The 22656-nt window shown below is 40.1% G+C and overlaps 2 protein-coding genes across 2 annotated transcripts in view; one reads left to right on the top strand and one right to left on the bottom strand.

Annotated features, from left to right (window-relative positions):
• Positions 1-9: 9 nt before the first annotated feature.
• On the top strand, positions 10-17118 carry abhd16a (abhydrolase domain containing 16A, phospholipase). The gene is made up of 20 exons (XM_034221601.1): positions 10-137; positions 3606-3662; positions 3747-3813; positions 5567-5653; positions 5896-5981; positions 6135-6208; positions 6408-6515; positions 8378-8492; positions 8579-8680; positions 8792-8855; positions 8964-9013; positions 11743-11866; positions 12492-12596; positions 12684-12747; positions 12904-12960; positions 14712-14774; positions 14852-14928; positions 15508-15606; positions 16024-16070; positions 16549-17118. Exons 1-20 carry the CDS (start codon positions 36-38, stop codon positions 16630-16632), a joined length of 1632 nt encoding a protein of 543 aa, XP_034077492.1. The 5' UTR covers positions 10-35; the 3' UTR covers positions 16633-17118.
• An 84-nt stretch (positions 17119-17202) lies between these two features.
• The window catches only part of vars1 (valyl-tRNA synthetase 1), a 37591-nt gene continuing 32137 nt past the window's right edge, over positions 17203-22656 (bottom strand). Inside the window, 4 exon segments of the mRNA XM_034221600.1 lie at positions 17203-17389; positions 17472-17621; positions 19330-19505; positions 21027-21138. Of these exon segments, the coding sequence (XP_034077491.1) occupies positions 17321-17389; positions 17472-17621; positions 19330-19505; positions 21027-21138 (507 nt within the window). The 3' untranslated portion in view covers positions 17203-17320.

The following is a 22656-nucleotide window of genomic DNA, read 5'->3' as shown; positions in this document are numbered from 1 at the left end:
TCACTGCAGGCTTCCGTAGCCCTCCTAGTGGAAGAATGGCTGGCTGGATGTGGCTCCGCTGTGTTTTAGGGCCTCATTTGCAACGAATTCACCGTTCAACGGACCCATCTCGACCTGAAGGCAGAGCTGGGAGGAGGGTAGGGATACCTTTAATGTTTTGCATTTGTCTGAGAACAGCCGACTGTGAAAACCGAGCAGTATTGGATCTGTTAGCATTGATGTAGCTACGGCTGCGTCCCGGAAGTGTCAGGTGTTTGTTATTGAAACCCCTGCTGTCACTGCACACAGTACAGCCGGGGGGACAGCTTGAATGAATGAAATTACATGATATTCTTTATTTTAAATACATATTAATCTTTGTTTCCTTGCCACAGTTATATATAGTCTAGCTGAAGCTTCATAAGCTGATTCCCTCAATGGCATTCACCTGGTTATGCTAATGCTAAGTGTGAAGCAGGTGAGAGGAAACTTTAAAAAAAAAACGAAATGAGAAAAGCTAAGTAAGAATTAACAAATATGTTAACTTTGAAAATACAACTGTAAATACTGTGTGTAGCTAAAATGTCTATCACCATGTCTCTTCAAAAAGCTACAGTCAATGCTAATAGCTAGCTCACGTTAGCTCCCTGAAAGGCAACTATGGTTACTACAACACGAGTTAATGTAAACATTGCCCTTATTGTTTTTTTGAATTTGCAACACAACACGTGTTGTTTATCTTCTCAGATTCAGATTCAACTTTATTGTCATTACATAGTACATGTACTAGTGACGAAATGTAAGTTTAGGCATCTGACCAAAAGTGCAAAATAGCAGTGCAGGAGTCTACATAATAAGAATAATTATAAATGGAATTATTATAAATAGAATATTTATAAATAGGCTATAAACAGATGAATATATACAGTGTAAACGGCATTGACAGTAAGAGATATAAACTGGTGGGTGGTGGGTATGGGCTTGAGTCTATCAGCGGGCAGAGTTCATCAGGGTAACAGCTCTGGGGAAGAAGCTGACCCTGAACCTGCTGGTCTTGGACCGGAGGCTCCTGAGGCGCCTCCCTGAGGGTAGGAGGACAAACAGATAGTTTGCAGGATGAGAGGTGTCTTTGAAGATGGTGTGTGCCCTCTGCAAACACTGTATCCCCTGGATGTCCTCGATGGCAGGGAGTGGGACACCGATGATGCGTTGGGCGTCACCCTCTGCAATGCCTTCCTGTTGAGCATTGTGCAGTTCCCATACCAGGCTGTGATACAGCTGGTCAGGATGCTCTCAATGGTGCAGCGATAAAAGTTCACCAGAATCTTCTACTGCTGATATGTCTATCTATACATTTGATGGTTCTATTTCTATATGTTTGTATATAACTAAACTGTCATTACTATGAATTATAAAAAAGAAGATGGAAAGACATGAGATGGGAGTCATAGTTAGTTCAAAAAAGGCAATAGAAGATGGAACAAAAGACAATCTGTTTCTATTAGTGTACATTTCCTCACTGTTGAACAAATAAAGGACTTCTTATACCGTTGGGAAGAGCAACCTCTGCCCTGAAGGAAGCATCAGAATGTAACTTGTAAAGGTTGAGGGTCCACAACAATAATCTGGATCTTCTGAGATTAACCTCACTTCCTATCGGGCGCTGAAGGTCATTAAGGGTCTATGTGACCAGTTATTTCACAGCACAACTTCCCAATCATTTTCCAGCTTTTCCTATTTTCTACACCAAGACTGCCAAAACATCATACCTTTTGAACTTGAAATGATCAACTGTTAATTTGCCTTTTTAGTATCTGTATTTGCACCCTATTTACAATAACCTTCAGGAGAGTGTCCAAATACATATCAGTGTTTCTCCTAGGATGGAGTCATAGCAGCGGTGCTAAGGCACGTGGACCCAGCATTTTTAGTGTGTGACGTGCCAAGTGCGCCCCGCCAATTTGTTTCTATGTGTCTGCCAGCACAAGAAAGGCTCTTGAGGCCTAGTACCAGGCCCGGTTCTAGCCAATTTGCTGCCCTAAATGAAAAATCACTAGAAAAGACAAATACACTACAAAAACAGAAACTTATTGACATCGGTCATATACGTCAAAATGGCTTCAAATGTATTCAGTATTGTAGAAACTTGTTTTAATTGGGAGGTGGATGTCACATCCTCTAGGGGGGTCCGGGGGTATGCCCCCCCGGGAAGATATTTTTGAACATTTTAAAGTAAAATGCTTCAATCTGGTGCACTTTGAGCACACAATAGAGATCTAGGGGGTACAACTCTAAAACACCCATATGAAAAAGATCGGTTTACATTTTAATTACCAAATAAGTATGTGAACATAACCAATAACCTACCATAGCCAATAACAAATAAATGTAACTTATTTTTGTTGTTCATTTATATCTTATTTTACCAGTTAACATTTATTTATGCATATTTTTCTATCTCTCCAACTTTAAACAATATTTTTGGTTTACTGTCCTATAGTATACATTGGAATGATTTCAAACCTGTTTTTATTTATCTTAATAATTATAAAGGAGTGCCTTGGAAATATGTGTTTACATAATTTGTAAACACATATTTGTTTGAGACCCTCTGAGATAACTTAGACTAAAGTGAACTATCTAAACACTCAGAGAGTCCTTTACCTCACTGAGCCTCTCAGTCTGACAGGAGAGCTCTCCTCCACCCTGGTTGTAGAAACATCTACTTCTTATATCCGTTAGCGCAGCTAGCACCAGATTCTAATAACAACAGCGCCGGTACCGGTGCGCCCTCTCTCTCTCTCTCCCTCGCTCTCTCGCTCCCACGCTCGCACTTTGGCTGTGAGCTGCAGGCGCCTGATAAGCCAACATCCCCCACTTTCATCACTTACAGCGCCCATCGTACAGGGCAAATGAAAAGTGTAACACCCCAGATCTGGCCCCCTGCCAGTACATACAGTGGCAATGTCTCAAGATTTAGCAAAAATACACCTTTATTGAACATACAGTAACACAAATACTACAAATCCACATAATAAACAATCAAAAATGAAAAAGGGTCGCCACTTATTATTATTTTCTAAAAACAAAAAAGTATTAATTTTTTTTTGGGTACCTTACTAGCAGCGGCGCGCATATTTCAGCAGCTGCGTCGCCGCTATTTGTATATAGGGGAAACACTGCATATATATTGCTAGTTTTACTCCAACTAAGTTACCCTCTATCACGAGATGCAGGGGGAAGAGGCTTCTTTTGAAAATGCTTCCTATTAGTAGGAATAATTCTGGATTGGAGTTACAGCATTAGATTTCATTATTACATGCTATACTTAATCCACTTAAAGGTCCCCTTAGCCTACGAGAAATGTTAGTTCCTACCTGGCATTGTTTCACAAGAGACAGGTACGAGATTAACAGAGTCTGAGTAATATTTGCAACAGTAGAGTCTGCTATGAACCAAGAGAGGGTGAACTTGGGTGTGCATGGTCTTGCTGTATCTTGCTGTATTTGTATCAAACGAATGAACAAGTATAGCCTGCTAATTACCAACAAGCAAAAAGGATTGAAGAAAGCAATCAACCACGAAAGGAGAGTTACGAAATGAACATTTGTATTCCCTCGCAACAGGGATGGAACTACCAACCAAGGAGTCTGGAGAAACACTCTGACAGCATCCTCAGCTGGGTCAGTATAGCTGCATGATTGATAACATTATATGGAGAAGATTAAGAAGTGTTGTCAATTAAAGCTTGTGTTTTCTCTGTCCAGGCTTCAGCACTGTGGTCTCTGTCCTACTACAGCTCTCCTCTCCTCCTCTGCTATCTGTACAGGAAAGGTAGGCTGTATGAATGATGTCTGGTGGGAAACACAGGGTGACTTCTCTGCTTTTTACTGCGGTCATGACATACAGTATGCCGCTTTTCCCTATTGTTCTTTTTGGTAAATGGAATAGGTTTTTGTTTTGGACTGTGGGCCAGACAAAACAAGACACTTCAAGATGTCACCTTGGGCTTTGAGTAACTGCGACGTGGGAAATGATTCACTTTTCTCTGATGCTTAAAAGACCAAATTTCATTAGCTGTGACAACGAGTGGTTGTAGAAAAGTAGACAACCTTTACAAGGACTGGGTGGTAATTTCACTATTATAATGTATGAATTTCAATTTTATTTTGCATACTTTTGGTACATTAGGTTAAACTTATATATACTGTATAAGGCAGGGGTTCCCAAACGTTGCCATGCCAAGGCCCCCATATAGCATTATCGTTTGGCGGGGACCCCCCTGTTGCAATTTTATTTTTTAAATGATGAGTACATTATGATGGAGAATATGACAAATTAATTATACAGCTAATACATTTTCTTAATATATATTTGTATTAATAATTAATAATCAGTTATTCTTCTAAACATTTTTTGTGTTTATCTTTTGTTTGTCATTCATTACATTCATTGTGTCTTCTGTTATAAACATGCTTACAATATTAAACAGTAATATCAACAGTAAACATATTTTTAAAGCATTTTTAAAGTGATTTCTGTCTTTATAATATTATATAATCTTGAACAGTAATATGAACAATTAACATATATTTTTAGCATTTTTGAAAGCTACTTATACCTTAATAATATTATATATAATATTCAAAAGTAATATTAACAATAAACATATTTATATTCATATATATAAACATCAATATTTGCTACATCCGTGCTCTCATCCAGCGGCAGAGCGAAATATTCACTAGCTCTCACTTGCTCCAAAAGCTGAGCGGATGCTCAGTTTCATTCTCAGTAGCGGCAGCTCGATTCTGATTGGCTTGAAGGGCGGTCGTGTGATTTAATATATATGAATAAGTAAAAAATATTAAAAGATTGGCATCAAAGGACACAGATTGATAGATATGCAGTTATTAATAAAATACAAATAAATTCCCCTTTCCCTCAAACTTTGCGTGACCCCCCTGACGCTCCCTGGCGGCCCCCCGGGGGGTCGGGGCCCCCACTTTGAAAAACACTGGTATAAGGCATATCAAAACATATCCAGGTTAGTGTCATGATAATAATGTGTAGCTTATCGCCCAGTCCTTCTTGCATGTTAAAAGAAAATACAGCTATGGAGAAATTGCAAATTGTATTTATTTCCCATTTCTCATGCCCTTAGAAAGGGTTTGTATCCAAATGTAATCTTGACATGTTTCAGAAGAAGTCTTTCTCAGAAGGTTTAGCGGTGACAAATGTCAAAGAAAAATCTTTTTTCTATGGATGACATTTCTCTTTCCATTAAGGAAGAAAAACTGCCACTGGGGGGATGTTCTCTGTTCTCCTACAAGTGGGATTAATATAAAGTTAATCAACTGAATCATCTAGAAAGACTTTGCCGCAATCGAAATGAAGTGCTTGAGGTTGTGTGCTACTCCGTAGTGTATAATTGAGCTCCTGATATTGATTTATGCATATAGTTGTAGGGTAGTTGTCAGACTGTGAATCTTTGGATCGGTGCCCATTAATGAGGCTCAGGTTTAGCAGGGAAAGAAGGGGTGAGGGGGGTGTATGTCTGTGTCACTGTTGCTCTTTGTATTTTTAGGCTACATCTGCAGCAGTAAGCTGGTTCCAGTGAGTCAGTATGTGGGAACAGTGCTGGTGTGCCTCCTCGGAGTGGCCTGTCTTAGAGGTAAGGATTTCCTCTGGCAGCCAGGCAATGACTAACACAATTCAATCATCTTTTAGATATGACTAAATATGCTCTATATTTCACATCCCAAAAAGATTTCTTTACCAATGAGTCCGTTGCACAAGGTTTACACTCTCATAGCATACCAGACGGACCCTTGAGGCTTTGCAGCAAAATGTTGTTTGTTACAAGTCTGTCTCTGTTTGTGCCGCCTTCCCTCCTTCTATCCTTTTCTCCCTTAGGATTGGGGAGATGGAAAAACTCTGAGTATCTTCAGTTCATCTCCATTCTTGACGAAAACAAGGATAATCACACGCCAGCAAACAAGGTGAGGTTTTGGAACCTCATCAGGATTTGCTGTTGGAATTAGTATATCCAGGTTTTGGGGAATAATGAGACACAATGATAATTTCTTATGTTATTACCATTATTAAAACCTCAGAGCTGAACTCAAGGGACATCTTTTGTGCTTTCCGTGTAGAAAAAACTGAGATGCTACGACTTTGACTTCTCGTACTGGCCTTCGGATTTCAGCTGGTCAGAATTCAGCAATCCGTACGTTTCTGCTCCTCTATTTCTTTGCAATTTCAAACGTCCATGTGTCTGCTTCAATTCCAGTCTTATCAGGGTCATTTCATTATGTGTATACATGCCCTCAAAGCACTGTGAAGTACATTGGATACATTCATACACTGAATGTGAAATGCCTTGAGGCTCATCTGCTTCATTGTAAGCCTTTGACTGTGTTTGACAGAAAACTATCCAAGGCTGGTGTCTCTCTGCTGAAGCCGGAGCCCCGCTTGAGAGGAGCCGCAGACAGCGTCCTGCACTCTGTGCGCACTCTGCCGTGCCACATCATCAGGTGTGTATAAAGCACCATCTAAACGCTAAGGCACACACGACAGATTTGTTCTGAATCAGAGTCAGAAACAGGTTTACCAGGTAGGTTGACACGTACGAGGAATTTGACTTTGTGGTGCATACACAACGGTAAAACAAAAATTTAAAAACAGATAGAGAACTACAAAAATATTTTAAAATATAACAGTATTTACATAGAAAGGGAATGGAATAAAATATGGAATAAAAATTGGCAGTAATAAAAAAAGAAAATAATTGTTGTACATTGTGTGTTTAATGTAATGCAGAGTCTACGTTGTGGCTGAGGTTACTAATAAAACCATTTATTCACTCTTATTTCAGGGGGTCCGCGGGGTCTTAAAAAGTATTAAAAGTTGATCAATTTAGCGAAAATTAAGGCTATTAAAAAGTATTAAACGGCATTTTCCAAGGTATTACATTTTGTAGCTTGTTTTCAATAAGTATATAAATGGTCCAAAGAGGTCGTATTCTACAGTCTGCCTGAATGTAATCATTGCGTAGGTGTGTAGTGTGATTCTGTGTAGTTTATTGATGGCATCCCGTTGGATTTGACGTCATCTGAACAGGACATCGCACGCTCACTGCTTGATAGCGCCAAGGTCCGTTTACGCCGGTTGTTAAACAACATCGTTACGGGGAAATGCAAGTCTGCGTCCAAATGGTTGGAAGATAAGGAGGAAGGACAATCAATACTGTATATAGTCAATGTGAGGTAAAATGTGTCGCCAAGGTAACCGGTTAAAACTCCAAGTGGCGATGAGGTCTTAACATGTATGGAAAGGGTCTTAAAAGGTCTTACATTTGACTTCAGGATTCCTGCATATACCCTGGATAAGATAAGATAAGAAGTACTTTGTTGATCTCAATTTGAGAAATGTTTGCATTGCAGCAGCATAAAAAGATATTGTACATTAGAGAAATTAAAAGACTAGAAATAAACAATCCAAAATGTAAACATCTCAAATAGAAATAAAATATCATTTAAAAAAAGTGGAAAATATACATGTTGAAATACAAATCTACAGTAACTAAATGAATACAAATGTAAAATGTGCAGGAAACTATAAAGTACTATTCCAGTACACCATCAGGGGTGTCAAACTCAAATACACAGTGGGCCAACATTTAAAAATGGGTACTAGTTGAGGGCCGGACTGGTTCAATGTTTATAGCAAAACGTATTGAAATGAACTTATTGCACATATTAAACCTGGAACTAACAAAGCTTAAATGATTGCCTATAAAAACAACATTAAACATTAAATAATCAGTTGCATTCATTTCTTATGGCTCTATCTGCAGAGTCATTTCTTATGGCTCTATCTGCAGAGTCATTTCTTATGAGTACATTTTTCCACAGGCCAACAACAGCTTCAAAAAAACTATTCCCCTCAAAGAACAAACCAAACATGCCCTGTTGCCGTGAGAAAGAAAGTGCAGAAGGAAACATCCATTAAACTCAGTGTGCTGCTCTGTGAAGCTAGTTCAGATACTTGGCATCTCATCTTGGGGGCAAGTTCATCAATGTTTGGGGTCAGGCTCTGAGCTGAGGAGACCCTCAGGATGGAGTGAAGGTGTGCGTGCAATATACCGGCGGGCCAGATCTAATAGTAATTAGAAATTATCCTGCGGGCCGAAATTAAATCCACCAAGGGCCTGATTTGGCCCCCGGGCCTTGGGTTTGACACATGTGATGTAAACGCTAAGGCAGACACTACAGATGTGTTACTAATAATATAAGCGTTTTGCATCTTATTTACCGTTTATTCATTCTTATTTTACCAGGAAACTAAAAAGTACTATTCCAGTATTGCTCATGAAGTCCATTTTGTTCTTCTCTAGTTTTCTCATTGTCCACTCGTTTGGGAGGAGGATGCTGTACCCGGGCTCTGTGGGTTTACTGCAGAAAGCCATGAGGCCCATGCTCCAGCAAGGCCAGGCCAGGCTAATAGAAGAGGTACAAACACACACTAACACTAGAACTGTCTATTTTCACTTCAATAAATCATCATTCTCTGTTGATATCGGCTTTTCTTGTCACAGTTTGATGGCCAGAGGAACAAGCTTGTGGCCTGCGATGGCAATGAGATCGACACAATGTTTGTGGACAGGAGGAGGGAGGGGGGACAGAAAGGCCAGACCCTGGTTAGTGGCTGCACTCATTTGTTGTTTTTGTGCCTTGGGCTTGCTCCAGGTTTGTTACAAAATATGTCTCACATTACGGGTGGCTGTTGAAATGTTTGAATTCTGCCACAGGTCATCTGCTGTGAGGGGAACGCAGGCTTCTATGAGGTGGGATGCATGAACACTCCACTGGAGGGTGAGGATCCTGTACTTCACAAGATTTAAGATGTTTTATCGAACTAAAGCACAGATATCATTTGTGTCCTATATGCATTTCCATTCAACTTGTTTGTGTGCGCTGCAGGTGGCTACTCTGTGCTGGGCTGGAACCACCCTGGCTTTGCAGGCAGTACGGTAAGCAGGGTTTTCACATTTGGTACTGAATCAAATCAAATGTTATTTATAAAGCCCAATATCACAAAACACATTTGTCTCAGTGTGTACATGGATGACTGTGTACAAAAATACAATTACAACTTAGAAAATCCACTTGCCAAAATGGTATTGTGAAGGTAAAATGAAATAAAATACAATAAAATATTGGACCCGGAGGATCTTCAAGGCAATCTGAGCAGGTTTCAAAGAAGAGGAGCTACAGTCTTAAAGTCAGAATGAGTAGATGTGTCCGGTATCCCTTCCTACTAACAATGTACATTTCTGTGGGACGAATAAAGGTATTCTGATTCTGATTGGATCAAAGACACTATCCAGTTAGTTTGGTGATGTTCAGTCTAGCTGGCTAATGGGTATGGTATTGTGTCCAGCTGGAGAATCAAGCGGAGCTTTCCGAGCTGTGGAAACTATGCTTTGGAAACGCCCCAAACACATCCAAATAACATTTCTGTGTGTGTTCTCTCTGAAGCGCACGAGATCCAAAGAATTATAATGTTACTGTGGTGTGTGCAAATGTAGTTTGTCGAGAAACTTGAAAAAATACAATTGTTTAATAGAAGCAAATATTAAAGAGGGATTTATGACCTATTTAACAAAATGTAAAAAGAGTAAACGTTAAAGTACATTGTATTATTTAGATGTATTTGTATTTATTACAGTGGTATAGAAATTGGTATCCAGAAATCATGGAATTTTACTGATATTGATCATGACTACAAATGTGTATCATGGCATACCTAATACAGATAATGCCACACACTTGTAGAAGGTCATACGTGATGATTGAGTTATGCATTGTTCAAATGTGCCTTTACCATAAGGACCCACCGGGACACGGGACGGGTGTCACATGAACTTTAAATGTTCCTTATACAGCTTTAGCCTTGTTGTTATCTCATGAAGTCCCTAAGTGACACACCCTGAACAGTCTGGTGGGTCATGGTCCAGGTCATGTGATTTTGTGTTCCCATGACAACATGTCCAAGATGTCCATGTGACATAACGAGCTACATTTCAAAAGCTTTTGTTGTTGTTGCTAAAGGTAAAATTCAAGCCATTTAAGAATGAAAATGCTTACATAACATGTCCTTTATTACATTTAACCTGTTGTGGAAACATTTCTTGATCAAATTGATATGAAACAAATGAGACAAACATCGCGGTGACACTGATGTCACATCGGGACTTTAACCCTAAACTTTCACAGTAAACCCAAAGTGACATATAGGCTATGCACAATTAGAAATATGATTAAGATCTGCTCAGTTAATTTAGCTGATTCAATTATATTGAGTTAATATGTTCTTATTCTTCAATTCAAAGAATGTTCAAACTCATTTAAACCAGAAAATCTTCCTCATTAATTAAGTTAAAAATAAGAGTTGTTTTACCATTAAAGCCCAATGTCACATATACGTCACATTTCAGATATTTGACACTAGGGGGGGGGTTCTTGTCAGAAATGTGTTCGAGGTGGTCTAACTCTATTTAGTCTAAATCAGTGGTTCTCAACTGGTCAGGCCTCGGGACCCACTTTTTCCTTTGTCAATAAATCGCGACCCGAAATTTTGAACCACTCAAATCTATTCAACAAAAACTCGTGCTGTAATATATACGCTTTTCAGCATACATATACATATTAAAGTGAAGTACAGTGCATATATCCCTTATATCCCTTCACAGAACTAAAGTATGCTTTAAAAGAGGCTTAATGAGATGATGGAATTCAAAGCTGAACTGTATAACATAAAAAGGCACACATGCTGAAAACCCAACCCCAGCAGGGGGTCTGGGGGGATTCTCCCCCAGAGATTTTTAGAAATACTAACATATAAACTACGCACGTACACTCTGAGAAGAAAATAAATAAATAAATCTATTACTACCTGACATTTTAATAATATTTTATGCCATTGTTTGTTTTTCACTTTGTTCTGACAGCTGAACTTGTCTGTGTGAATTGTGGGTAGGGTAGATAGCCCCCATTGTTCTGTGACCTGTCAATCATCAAACCGGGGGTCATATTTCATTATGTGTTCATTTATATCTGAAGTTGTACCCATGGATGTATAAAGAGTAATTCTACCGCAAAGTTATTCTCCGTGGGGACTTCCGGCAACAATCTTGATTCTGATTGGCCAGAAGACGCGAAAAAACATCAGCAAAGATGTTTTATTGAGAAGATGATCACCACGTGACAGAAGTTTTCAAAACCGTTTATGGTCTCCGGTACTTCCAGTCCAACGCCTACTGCATGCACAGCGTTAGAAAATCGGGCCTTCAAAATAAAAATTAGACTTTTTTTCTTTCTTCACTCACACATCTGCGACCCACTCGAAACGGGTCCGCGACCCACTTTTGGGTCGCGACCCACCAGTTGAGAACCACTGGTCTAAATTATGTTCCCCTTAATTTCCCCAAAAGTAGAAATGGGTCCGGGTTCTTATGGATTAAACTAGCATTAACTTTAAGTGTATGCCTGTCTGTGCTTCACATATTCCCAAAAAACACACAGTGAAAAACAACAGGATGTGGAAACTCTAGCTAAGCTCCACTGGTCGATATTATCGCTGTTGTAAATCTGTCAACTCTTTGGGAGTTTGTTGTTTTGTAGGTGGATTGAGTGTTACTGTTATGTTTAATAAGGCATGGATATTGCTTTTTCTTCTTTACTTGTATCTTTCTGCCAGGGAGTGCCATTCCCCCAGAACGAGGCCAACGCCATGGATGTGGTGATCCAGTATGCAGTGCACCGGCTGGGCTTCCAGCTCTCCGACATAGTGGTGTACGCCTGGTCCATAGGAGGCTTCACAGGTACAGAGACCACAACCATACATGAAGAGCACTTTGATAGAGACTTGTGATAAAGAGTGGTGCAGGAATGAGTCCTAAAAAAACGAAGCATTATCTGGTTCACTCTTGAAGACAACTGTTTTTTTTTTACGTGTTTTTGGTTAGATACCTGACATAGGTGATTTAAATAATCTAAAGAGTTCTTCACGTTTATTCTATGACAAATACGTCAGTAAATACCTCACTTGTGAATATCTGAAATTTCTATGTGTGGCAAAATTAGACTACCAAACAAGTGGCAAAATTAGACCAAACTTCATCCAAAGAACTTTAGCCGCCGTTAGCTTAGCGGTGGTGGTGTGCAACCATGCGAATGTGATGTTGTTTCTTTATAGACCAAGTTAGATTTGATTTATGGCGATTCAATTAACTCTTGAGGAGATTATTTTTGCGATTATTTTGCGGTACAAAAAAGTATCAAACGTTTTTCTTACCACAGAACTTATTTTCTGCTGTTAACTAATATTCAAATGAGTTTGGTAAACGCTAACTTCCGGTGAGTCCGTCCTCGTTGGCACCACATATCTTTCTAATTCTGACCATCCTGTAATCTTCATTTTGTCTATCTCTCTGTTTCCTGTCACAGCCAGTTGGGCAGTGATGTCATACCCAGAGATCCAATCAGTGGTGCTGGACGCCTCCTTCGATGACCTCCTGCCTCTTGCGCTCAAGGTCATGCCCGACAGCTGGAGTGAGTCTGAGGGGTTGAAGGTCATACACTGCATTATTTGTTTGCAATAGGTGGATTTGTTTTACCAACTGAAATACCTTCTCTCAGAACCGTTGGTACAGCACGCAGTGAGGCAGTACATGAACCTCAACAACGCTGATCAGCTTCTCAAGTGAGTCACTTCCAAGTCACTCATCATGAAAGTCAAAATCTGCTTCGCTGAACATTACACAACTTATTGGATTGTAATTGTGAAACTAACCTTTGTAGTGGCAGGCGTAGCTCGATGCGATGATGATGATTAACACGACTCCTTCTCTTCCTCCAGATATCAGGGACCGGTCCTGCTGATCAGGAGAACCAGAGATGAGATCATCACCACAACGTGAGTCCATCTTTAAATGTCACTGTGTTAAGTAGAGCCAGTGTGCTTTCCATTGGGTTTACACAGGCGTCCTGTAAGATACAAATGCTTGGAATAGGATGTTGAATTGGGGCATTGTAACAGCTTTGTTAAGATGTTATCAAAAGTTATTTCACAATTTAAGATTCTGTGAAATGAAGAAAAAACCTCGACCACTGGGACTCAAATGTTGTTCCCAAATACAATTGGACTTCACATTTCCGTCTTTCACCAAACTAATACCAGCTTATTGGCCTTGTCATCTCAAAACACTCTTCATTCAGAAACAAAACCATCTTTCCACTTTTCCAACAATCACCAGCTCTGGTTTGGTCAGAAATACAGTAACCCCTCTATTCACAAGATTAACTCAAAATATGGCCGACTCTTTTCTCTCTCTCTCTCTATGCCTGCGGATCAGTGACTGAGAAACTCTACATCTTTGAAGAAAGACCAATTCATTAGTAAATAAAATAATCCGGTATCCGGCCCCAACAGGCTTTTCAATTACTGTGATAAAAAAGTCTGATTTACTGCAAACATGAGAGGTCCTTTAGCATACACGAGTACGCAATTATCAGGCTGATTGGTCCAGATCAGGGATGGGCAAATGGCGGCCGCGTTGTGTTTGTGTTTCCCGGGGAAACACTCACAAGAAACAGCGGCTGTTGTTATGCCTGCTGTGACGTTAAGTTACCGCTTGTAATTATGCCGTTGAAGCTTCAAAGTTGTATTTATCATCTGAATTTGGCGAAACAAGTTTAATATTCTAAAAACCAAGACTTTGTTTTTGTAATCATAGATAACACGAACCCTGCCGTGTTATCTATGATTACTACGCTTTTCATTCATAATGTCAGCGGGAGGGAGGGGGAGCGGCGCTGAGGAACAGCGGGCTGACGGGTGTCTGTGTTGACATTCCCCTTATTGTGCGTCAGCAGAGACTTCAAGTGTCTTAGGTTCAAGTTAGACGACTAATGTCTGGGTTAGAGTTCATGACTTCATGTCATCTTAATGGTTCATCTCAATGCACACACATTTTCCGTGCTTTCCAATAGTTTAAAATAGTTGTATTCCACTGTTAAATAACCTGTTCAATGATATATCGATATTTGTTTAGTGAGCTTATTAGAGGATGTTCCCTGAAAGATTGTAAAATGTCAATGAAGATGTCAGACTTAGTATATTTGTTAATAATTACATACAATACATGCAATTTGTGCGTGTGTGTGTTCCCCTGGTGGCCAGTACATAAATCAAATCAAGTTTTATTTATATAGCACATTTTTAAAACGATTTTTGGTCGAGCCAAAGTGCTGTACATATAATAATTACCTTACAGCAAATACAACAGCACAGTTTATGCAGAATATCAGTATGAGAAAACGACACCCTCTGACCTTAGACCTCACATCGGACAAGGAAACACTTCCGGAGAAAAAATAAATTATGTGGCCCCCACCACCATCCAAGTTGCCCATCCCTGGTCCACATGCGCACACACACGCACACGCGCACACACACACACGCATGCACGCACACACACACACACACGCTACCAAATGCACAACTTCCCAGCACTTGAATCATCTACATTGAACAACATTCATTATCTTGATTAAGTGACTCCTTAATTAGCGCAGAGGTAGGAGGAGGCATTCACTCACTTAGTGACCTGGTAACTGGACCACTGACTCTATTTAAAACATGAATCTGCTCACTGTGTGTTGCAGGGGTCCAGAGGACGTGATGTCCAACAGAGGCAACGACCTGCTGCTCAAACTGCTGCAGTTCAGGTCAGTATTCTCATTGTTGGATAAGGTCAGTGTATACAGTAAGTACTTGAGTTGAGTGACGTCATTTCCCTGCTTAGGTATCCAAAAATAATGACAGAAGAAGGAGTTCGAGTTGTAAGACAATGGCTGGGGTCCTCCAATCCCATAGAAGAAGGTAAGTGTGACCGCCATTACACTGTTTCCCAGAGGTGGAAGAAGTAGCCAGATATTTTATTTAAGTAAAAGTCACGATAACACAGTTAACAAATACTCAAATAAAAGTCTGACGTTCAAAATCCTTCCTCAGTGAAAGTACCAAAAAGCAAAGCACTTACAATTGCCATTTTGGCCGAGTACATATTCTATCACTGGTTCCTTATTAAATGGAAAACCATTTTAGTTTACTTTTTATACTGCAAGGTATATTCATTCATAAAAGTATGTAATAAGTCATTCGTCAATTGAATTATTGTTACAAAAATATGAAGCTGCAAAGTAGCTCATCTTGTCGAATACATTTAATAAGTACAATATGTATTTCCAAAGTGGAGTGGAGTATGAAGTAGCATAACATGAAAATAATCAAATAAAGTACAAGTGTCTCAACAATCTACTTAAGCACAGTAGCTGAGTTAGTGTACCTGGTTCCTTTCCACTACCTCAAAACTCAGCTGGACCATTAATAACGTGTGTTTACATCACGATCCCAATGCATTATGTTGTGTGTTTAATGCGGGAACATGTCCTCTCTCAGCGTCGGTGTACAGCGGCTACGAGGTGGACGATGACTGGTGTGTGTCTGTGCTGCAGTCCTATCAGGCTGAAGGAGATGTTTTGTTTCCATGGAGTGTTGGTAAGCCCCTCAGGTCCTTTCTCATTTACTAGTCAAACAACCTGCAGACGAAATACTACCCACGTACAGGCGGACTATAACACCACCTATGTGCAATATTTCGTTTTTTACAATTGTTACTACAGGATTAGGATGTTTTATGGTGTGCTTGTGTCTTTTTTAAAGAGGCCATATTATGCTTTTTGGGGGTTTTCCCTTTCCTGTAGTTTGTTGTAAGGTTTATGGTCTGTGAAAGCTAAATCCCCTCCAGAGGGAGTTCCTCTATAGCTTGGAACAGTAAAGGGCCCCTTTAATATGTTACTCTTTTGTCTTTCTCTGCATTGTCCTTTTGGCTGGAACAATGTACATTCCCCCCCCCGACATGGTGTACTTCAGTTCTTTAACAAGGCCTCACACACACACTCTGTTTTGTTCCAGGTGAGGATATGGCAATGGAGGGAAGGAGGCAGCTTGCTCTTTTCTTGGTAAGGTTTCTGTTATCGATGCACTTTAATCTCACCTGTTTAAAGGGCAGAAACCCCATCTCTTTATCACACCTATCCAAGCCACCAAGCCAAGTCGAATTTCCTTTACTCCAATTTTCTCATTTAAATTAAAACATCAGCTATTCACTCACAGCGTTTCCTTACCGAGGCTCGCTATAGCTGTCTCCATAGCAACCGGCTCACCTGTGCTCTCTGGTTGACTGCAGTAATATATTTCACCGCGCTCAGCTTATTGAAGTCATTTAACAAACAACAGCACTGCCATCAATTACAGCTAATGCTATGCTTTGGGTCCCTGGCTTTATTCACCTCCTGTGAGAAGCCTTAAGAGGACGGGAGACGTTTGTAAAGGAACCTAATATATATATCAAGTTGTGTACTTTTTGTTCATTTCCCTCCCACACCTCTGATTGTCTATTCCTCCTCCATGCCCGCTGTCTTTTTTCTTTCTCTCCAGGCGCGGAAGTACATGAGAAACTTTGAAACGACACACTGCACTCCTCTGCCCGCCTCCGAGTTTCACTCACCCTGGAGACTGTAGATTCAGATGCCCTGTGGTCAGCAGTGTGTTCCTGGCATGGTGTGAACGTACTGTAAGCTGTCGCAGATCTCTTCCAACAGTGTGTCATGTATAATGTTGCTGTGATGGCATCTGGGAAGATCTGATCTACTTCTACCCCCCCCCCCTTCACCCACACACCTGTAAAATATGGTACATGTTTTCTTTTGAGGTTAGTTTTAATCATACTGTTCAGTGTTGGTCTGTTAGGGAAGAAAAAGGCATTTTATGAAAACTCACAAGCCACCTTTCACCGCTCCCTCTTTGGCTGTATTTGCAAAGAAGCAATTATAAGTTAAGATGCATCGCTATAGTATAAAAATAATCATAGGAGTTTTAATCTTTAAAAATGCAGCCAAAGTGATAAGCTTTGTTTGATCCGTCTCTTTATCTTAATGAACAAAGCTGTATCCTAAAATGTCCTCTTACATGTTCTATTAAATATGCTGAATAAAACATTTGACATAAGGCCTGAACTCATTCGCTCATTACAAGCGTTACATTGTACAGATATGGGAGAGATTAATGAGACTGCCTGAGAACAAAACACGATTGTCTGTCACAAGAGATTTATTGAATTTCCTCCTTACTACAGTCGACTTGGAAAATGAATACACTGACATGAAAAATATGGAACTGAATCCGGATTTACATATTGCTAAGGGGAAAGTCACACCATTTTCTTGAAGTTGTCCGTGGCTTCTTTTACTTTCTCGAGTTCAGTTTGGCTCTGCCGTAGCTGTGGAGAAACAGGAAATCAATTAGTTCGCGGAAATTCACGACGCCTCCTCAAACCCTGGGAGCCAATTTCTTTTTCGCACCTTCTCCGCATCCAGTTCCTGCACCTTCACCGGGACCTTCTCCGCGTAGTCGCTCTTCGCCATCTTCTCTCTCAGCTTCTCCATCGCTTTCTCCACTTCACCTTTCTTTGTCAGCAGCTTGGCCACTTCCTTCTCCACATCAATGATACCCTGAGGGAATTCAAGGCGAAGTAAAGGAACATATATTTTGATTTTGAGATACAGATGGAGTACTACACTCAAAGTGGAGGAGACCTAGATTCAATAGTATTCATATCATAATGGTGCATTTCTCTCTTTATAATATTCAAAGCTACAAAGCTTTATTGTCACATGAACACTTACATTGTAGTTGTTGGCAATGTAAATAGTAAGTCCTCCAATAAGCAACATACAGTATACTTAACTCAAAAGAAATAAGTGATAATGGTGCAAGTAAAATATGAGTAAGGAATTGTATACATGTAAAATCAAATGTAAAACTACAGGGGAATTAAATACTGAATATTGTGGACATTTTTTCTTATTAGCAACATCCAATTTTCAATTAATCTTTTAAACGTAATTTTAAGATTTATATATTGTGTTTTACCGAGTGGGTTTTCTGTCAACAACTTTTTGGTCATCATTTTTTTTATTGTCCTTTTTTTTACCTCCTTATGTGTGCAAAAAGTGAATTTCTTGTTTAATGTGTGCCATGTTGTTAAAGCACTTTGAGCTACACCTAGTGTATCAAAAGTGCTATACAAATACAGCTTTATTATAAAATATAAATATGTTAGATAGGAATATATAATCAGGGGTGCACATAACTTTTTTGCCCTGGTTCTCAAAGGAGCACCTGGAGATGTTGCTTGGTGCTCATCCTTAAAATGAAATAAACTAACTTTTGAGGGGATCTTTATTTGCCAGACACACGGCACTGAACACACAGAGGTGAACACAGAACACACGTGCAGAGGTGAACACAAGACAACATTAGCACGACCAGTAATCCTACAAGCTGTCATCACTACCCTCCTGACTGTTCTCCTCACTGTCTTCCTCTCTGTCAGACATGGTAGCTGATGATGTAGGCCTACTTCTTTCTCTCTGGTTGAGTCTGTGATTAGCTGCTTGCATCCACAAGTCAACAGCTGGGTTTGGGTCGAAAGTCTCTGTTGTCATCTTAGACAAGTGGATGTAATCAAATAAGTATGTGAACAGAACCAATAACCCATAGCCAATAACAAATTAATGTAACTTATTTTACCTTAACATTTATTTATGCATTTTTTTATCAAACCTGTTTATCCCAATAATTATAAAGGAGTGCCTTGGAAATATGTGTTTAAATAAATTGTGACCAAACTGTTTGAACTTAGACTAAAGTGAACTATCTAAACACTCAGAGTCCTTTACCTCACTGAGCTGTAGTTATCAGCCTCTCAGTCTGACTGGAGCTGTGAGCGCCAGATAAGCCAACATCCCCCATTTTCATCACTTACAGCGCCCATCATACAGGGCAAATGAAACGTGTAACCGGGGTGAAAAGGGTGTTACATTTACTTAATTATGAATATTGTTACATCAAGGCCAAAAATTAGGATGAGCACCAACGGTCAAAATGTTTTTTTCCTCTTTTTTTGGCGGAGGTGCGCATGCGCACCTGCGCACCAGTTATGTGCAGCCCTGTATATAATACTTAAGCAGTCATGTACAGCAACTAGTCAAAACAGAACCAGTGAATTTAAATGTTTGCGACTTTAAGAATACATATTACATGGTTAACATCATGATGCATCAACACGTGTCTGAGAGGCTTCACCAGAGCTAATGTATTTACACGTCCGGTGAAGAGAGACGGGAGAAACCAATCACAACTGCACAGACGACTCACCTTGAGCATGAGGTTGACGGTACATCTGTCAGAGGCGATGGCCACGGCGCAGCCTGCTGGGACGGGCTGGTCTGAGGTCAGCGGGAGGACGGCCTGAGAGTAGGACAGCGTCTGGATCTGCAGACTGTGCCTCTGCAGCAGGGAGGCCGTCGCCGAGTCGATGCAGTGCAGATAGCCTGGAGGAGAGGGAAATATGTTTGTTTAGGCATTATTATACTGTACGTTTGAGCAATTATCTGGTGAGCCTGTGACCTAAGATTTTCGTTGCCATAACTACACTGTAGCTATATACACATGACAATAAAAGCCTTGGATAAAAGGAGAGGAAGGGAAGTTTAGGCCTTCACTACACTGGCTTCCAGTCCGGTTCAGAATTGATTTTAAAATCCTTTTATTTGTATTTAAAGCCCTAAATGGGCTGGCTCCGGCCTATATAGCTGAACTCCAGCGCTACACCCCAGCCAGAGCTTTAAGATCTGCTGACCAGCTGCTGCTGGTAGTGCCTAAGACCAGGCTCAAAACCCGAGGGCACCGAGCCTTCGCAGCAGCTGGCCCCAGGCTCTGGAACACTCTTCCCCTCCATGTGAGGTCGGCCCAGACCCGAGGGGCTTTTAAATCCACACTGAAGACACACTACTTCTCTCTGGCCTTCTAGTTAGAGTGGGGTTACGACTCCTGACTGTTCCATGTGTTGTTTTTATCTGTTGTGATTTATTGTGATGTAATGTGTTTTTATGTGTTTAAATTACATGTACATTACTTTGGCTCGACCAAAATCGTTTTTAAATGTGCTCTACAAATAAAACTTGATTTGATTTGATTTAGGCATCGTGATTTTGAGCAATTATCTTTTCATTTATACAAATACAGTACATTACACGACAGTATATATTGCAATATACATATTTAAAAATAATTACAGTTGTATATTGTGTACAGTGTGCTAATTTTTACTTTAAGTTCTTGTGTTTTTATACACATTTGTATTTGATTTTAGCAAATGTCACAAAACCACATTTTCCCCCAGGATAAATAAAGCATCCTGGTTCTAATAACTTGTCGACAAGAGACATTAAGGATTTAAACAAAAGTGTGAAAGGAAACACAATCATTGTTTATACACAATGGCATAAGGATGTTTGTCAACCGAGGTATTTTTCTCTTTTGACAATTATATTCAGCAGTGGTGCAAATACTCCTTACATAAAAAAGCAAAACAACAACGTAAATACAATCCAAAAGAAATTATATATATCAATTAAAGTCCTGCCTTCAAACTTTACTTCAGTAACTGCACAGAAGTTTTTTCAGCAAGATTTACTTTTATATCTAAAAAGTAAACTCCTTTGTAGTAGATAGTTAACACTATATATGAATGCGTTTGCAGCAGTTCATATTGTAATCCAGGATGGAGCACAATTTGCATTTCTCTACTGTATAAAGTGCTCTGTAATTTTATACATTACAAGGCCTCATATGTCAAAGTAAGAAATACATCATTTGTAAAAGAGTATAATAATTGCCTCTGAGAATCAGTGAAGTGGAAGTATTTAAGTATAAGTAAAGTGCCTAAAACCTATATTTAGGTACAGTACTTGAATTAATGTCATTTTCTCCACTTTTCATCAGGAAAGGGTGCGAGTGATTGAATGATTGAATGATTGAATGATTGAGTGTGTGAGTGTGTGAGAGCTTACAGTCGGCTCTGGTCTTGGTCAGGTTGTAGTCGGCCCTCAGTGAGCGGATGGTTTTGATCACGGTCATCACGAACTCCATGTCGCGGTCGACCTCCTCACTGTGCCAGCAGAACTACAAATCACAAAAACACACATTCATCACTAAGACAGAAGGAGAACACTAAAAAAGATCATTTCCAGTGACCATCACTTCAAATAAGTGACAACTCTCTCAATGTCTGGAACTGCAACTTGATCAATAGAAATCTGCAGTTCTGACCAAGGTTTTTCTATTTAAAGGTCACCTATTGTGCAAAATCCACTTCTTGTCTCTTCTACATCAACATGTGTCCTCTCTTCTTCATGTCTCTTCTACATCAACATGTGTCCCCTCTTCTTCATGTCTCTTCTACATCAACATGTGTCCCCTCTTCTTCATGTCTCTTCTACATCAACATGTGTCCCCTCTTCTTCACGTCTCTTCTACATCAACATGTGTCCCCTCTTCTTCACGTCTCTTCTACATCAACATGTGTCCCCTCTTCTTCACGTCTCTTCTACATCAACATGTGTCCCCTCTTCTTCATGTCTCTTCTACATCAACATGTGTCCCCTCTTCTTCATGTCTCTTCTACATCACCATGTGTCCCCTCTTCTTCATGTCTCTTCTACATCAACATGTGTCCCCTCTTCTTCAGGTCTCTTCTACATCAACATGTGTCCCCTCTCTTCATGTCTCTTCTACATCAACATGTGTCCCCTCTTCTTCATGTCTCTTCTACATCAACATGGTCCCTCTTCTCACGTCTCTTCTACATCAACAGTGTCCCCTCTCTTCACGTCTTCTTCTACATCAACATGTGTCCCCTCTTCTTCACGTCTCTTCTACATCACATGTGTCCCTCTTCTTCGTACATCACGTCTCTTCTACATCAACATGTGTCCCCTCTTCTTCATGTCTCTTCTACATCACCATGTGTCCCCTCTTCTTCATGTCTCTTCTACATCGACATGTGTCCCCTCTTCTTCATGTCTCTTCTACATCGACATGTGTCCCCTCTTCTTCATGTCTCTTCTACAATCGACATGTGTCCCCTCTTCTTCATGTCTCTTCTACATCAACATGTGTCCTCTCTTTCTCATGTCTTTCACATCAACATGTGTCCCCTCTTCTTCATGTCTCTTCTACATCAACATGTCCCCTCTTCTTCATGTCTCTTCACATCAACATGTGTCCCCTCTTCTTCATGTCTCTTCCACATCAACATGTGTCCCCTCTTCTTCATGTCTCTTCTACATCAACATGTGTCCCCTCTTCTTCATGTCTCTTCTACATCAACATGTGTCCCCTCTTCTTCATGTCTCTCTACATCAACATGTGTCCCCTCTTCTTCATGTCTCTTCTACATCAACATGTGTCCCTCTTCTTCATGTCTCTTCTACATCAACATGTGTCCCCTCTTCTTCATGTCTCTTCTACATCAACATGTGTCCCCTCTTCTTCATGTCTCTTCTACATCACATCAACATGTGTCCCCTCTCTTCTTCATGTCTCTTCTACATCAACATGTGTCCCCTTCTTCATGTCTCTTCTACATCAACATGTGTCCCCTCTCTCTTCTTCAGTCTCTTCCACATCAACATGTGTCCC

This window comes from Gymnodraco acuticeps, unplaced genomic scaffold (assembly GCF_902827175.1).
Source record: "Gymnodraco acuticeps unplaced genomic scaffold, fGymAcu1.1, whole genome shotgun sequence".
NCBI lineage: Eukaryota > Metazoa > Chordata > Actinopteri > Perciformes > Bathydraconidae > Gymnodraco > Gymnodraco acuticeps.
The sequence above is the reverse complement of the archived record's forward strand: the minus strand, read 5'-3'. Positions and strand labels throughout refer to the sequence as shown.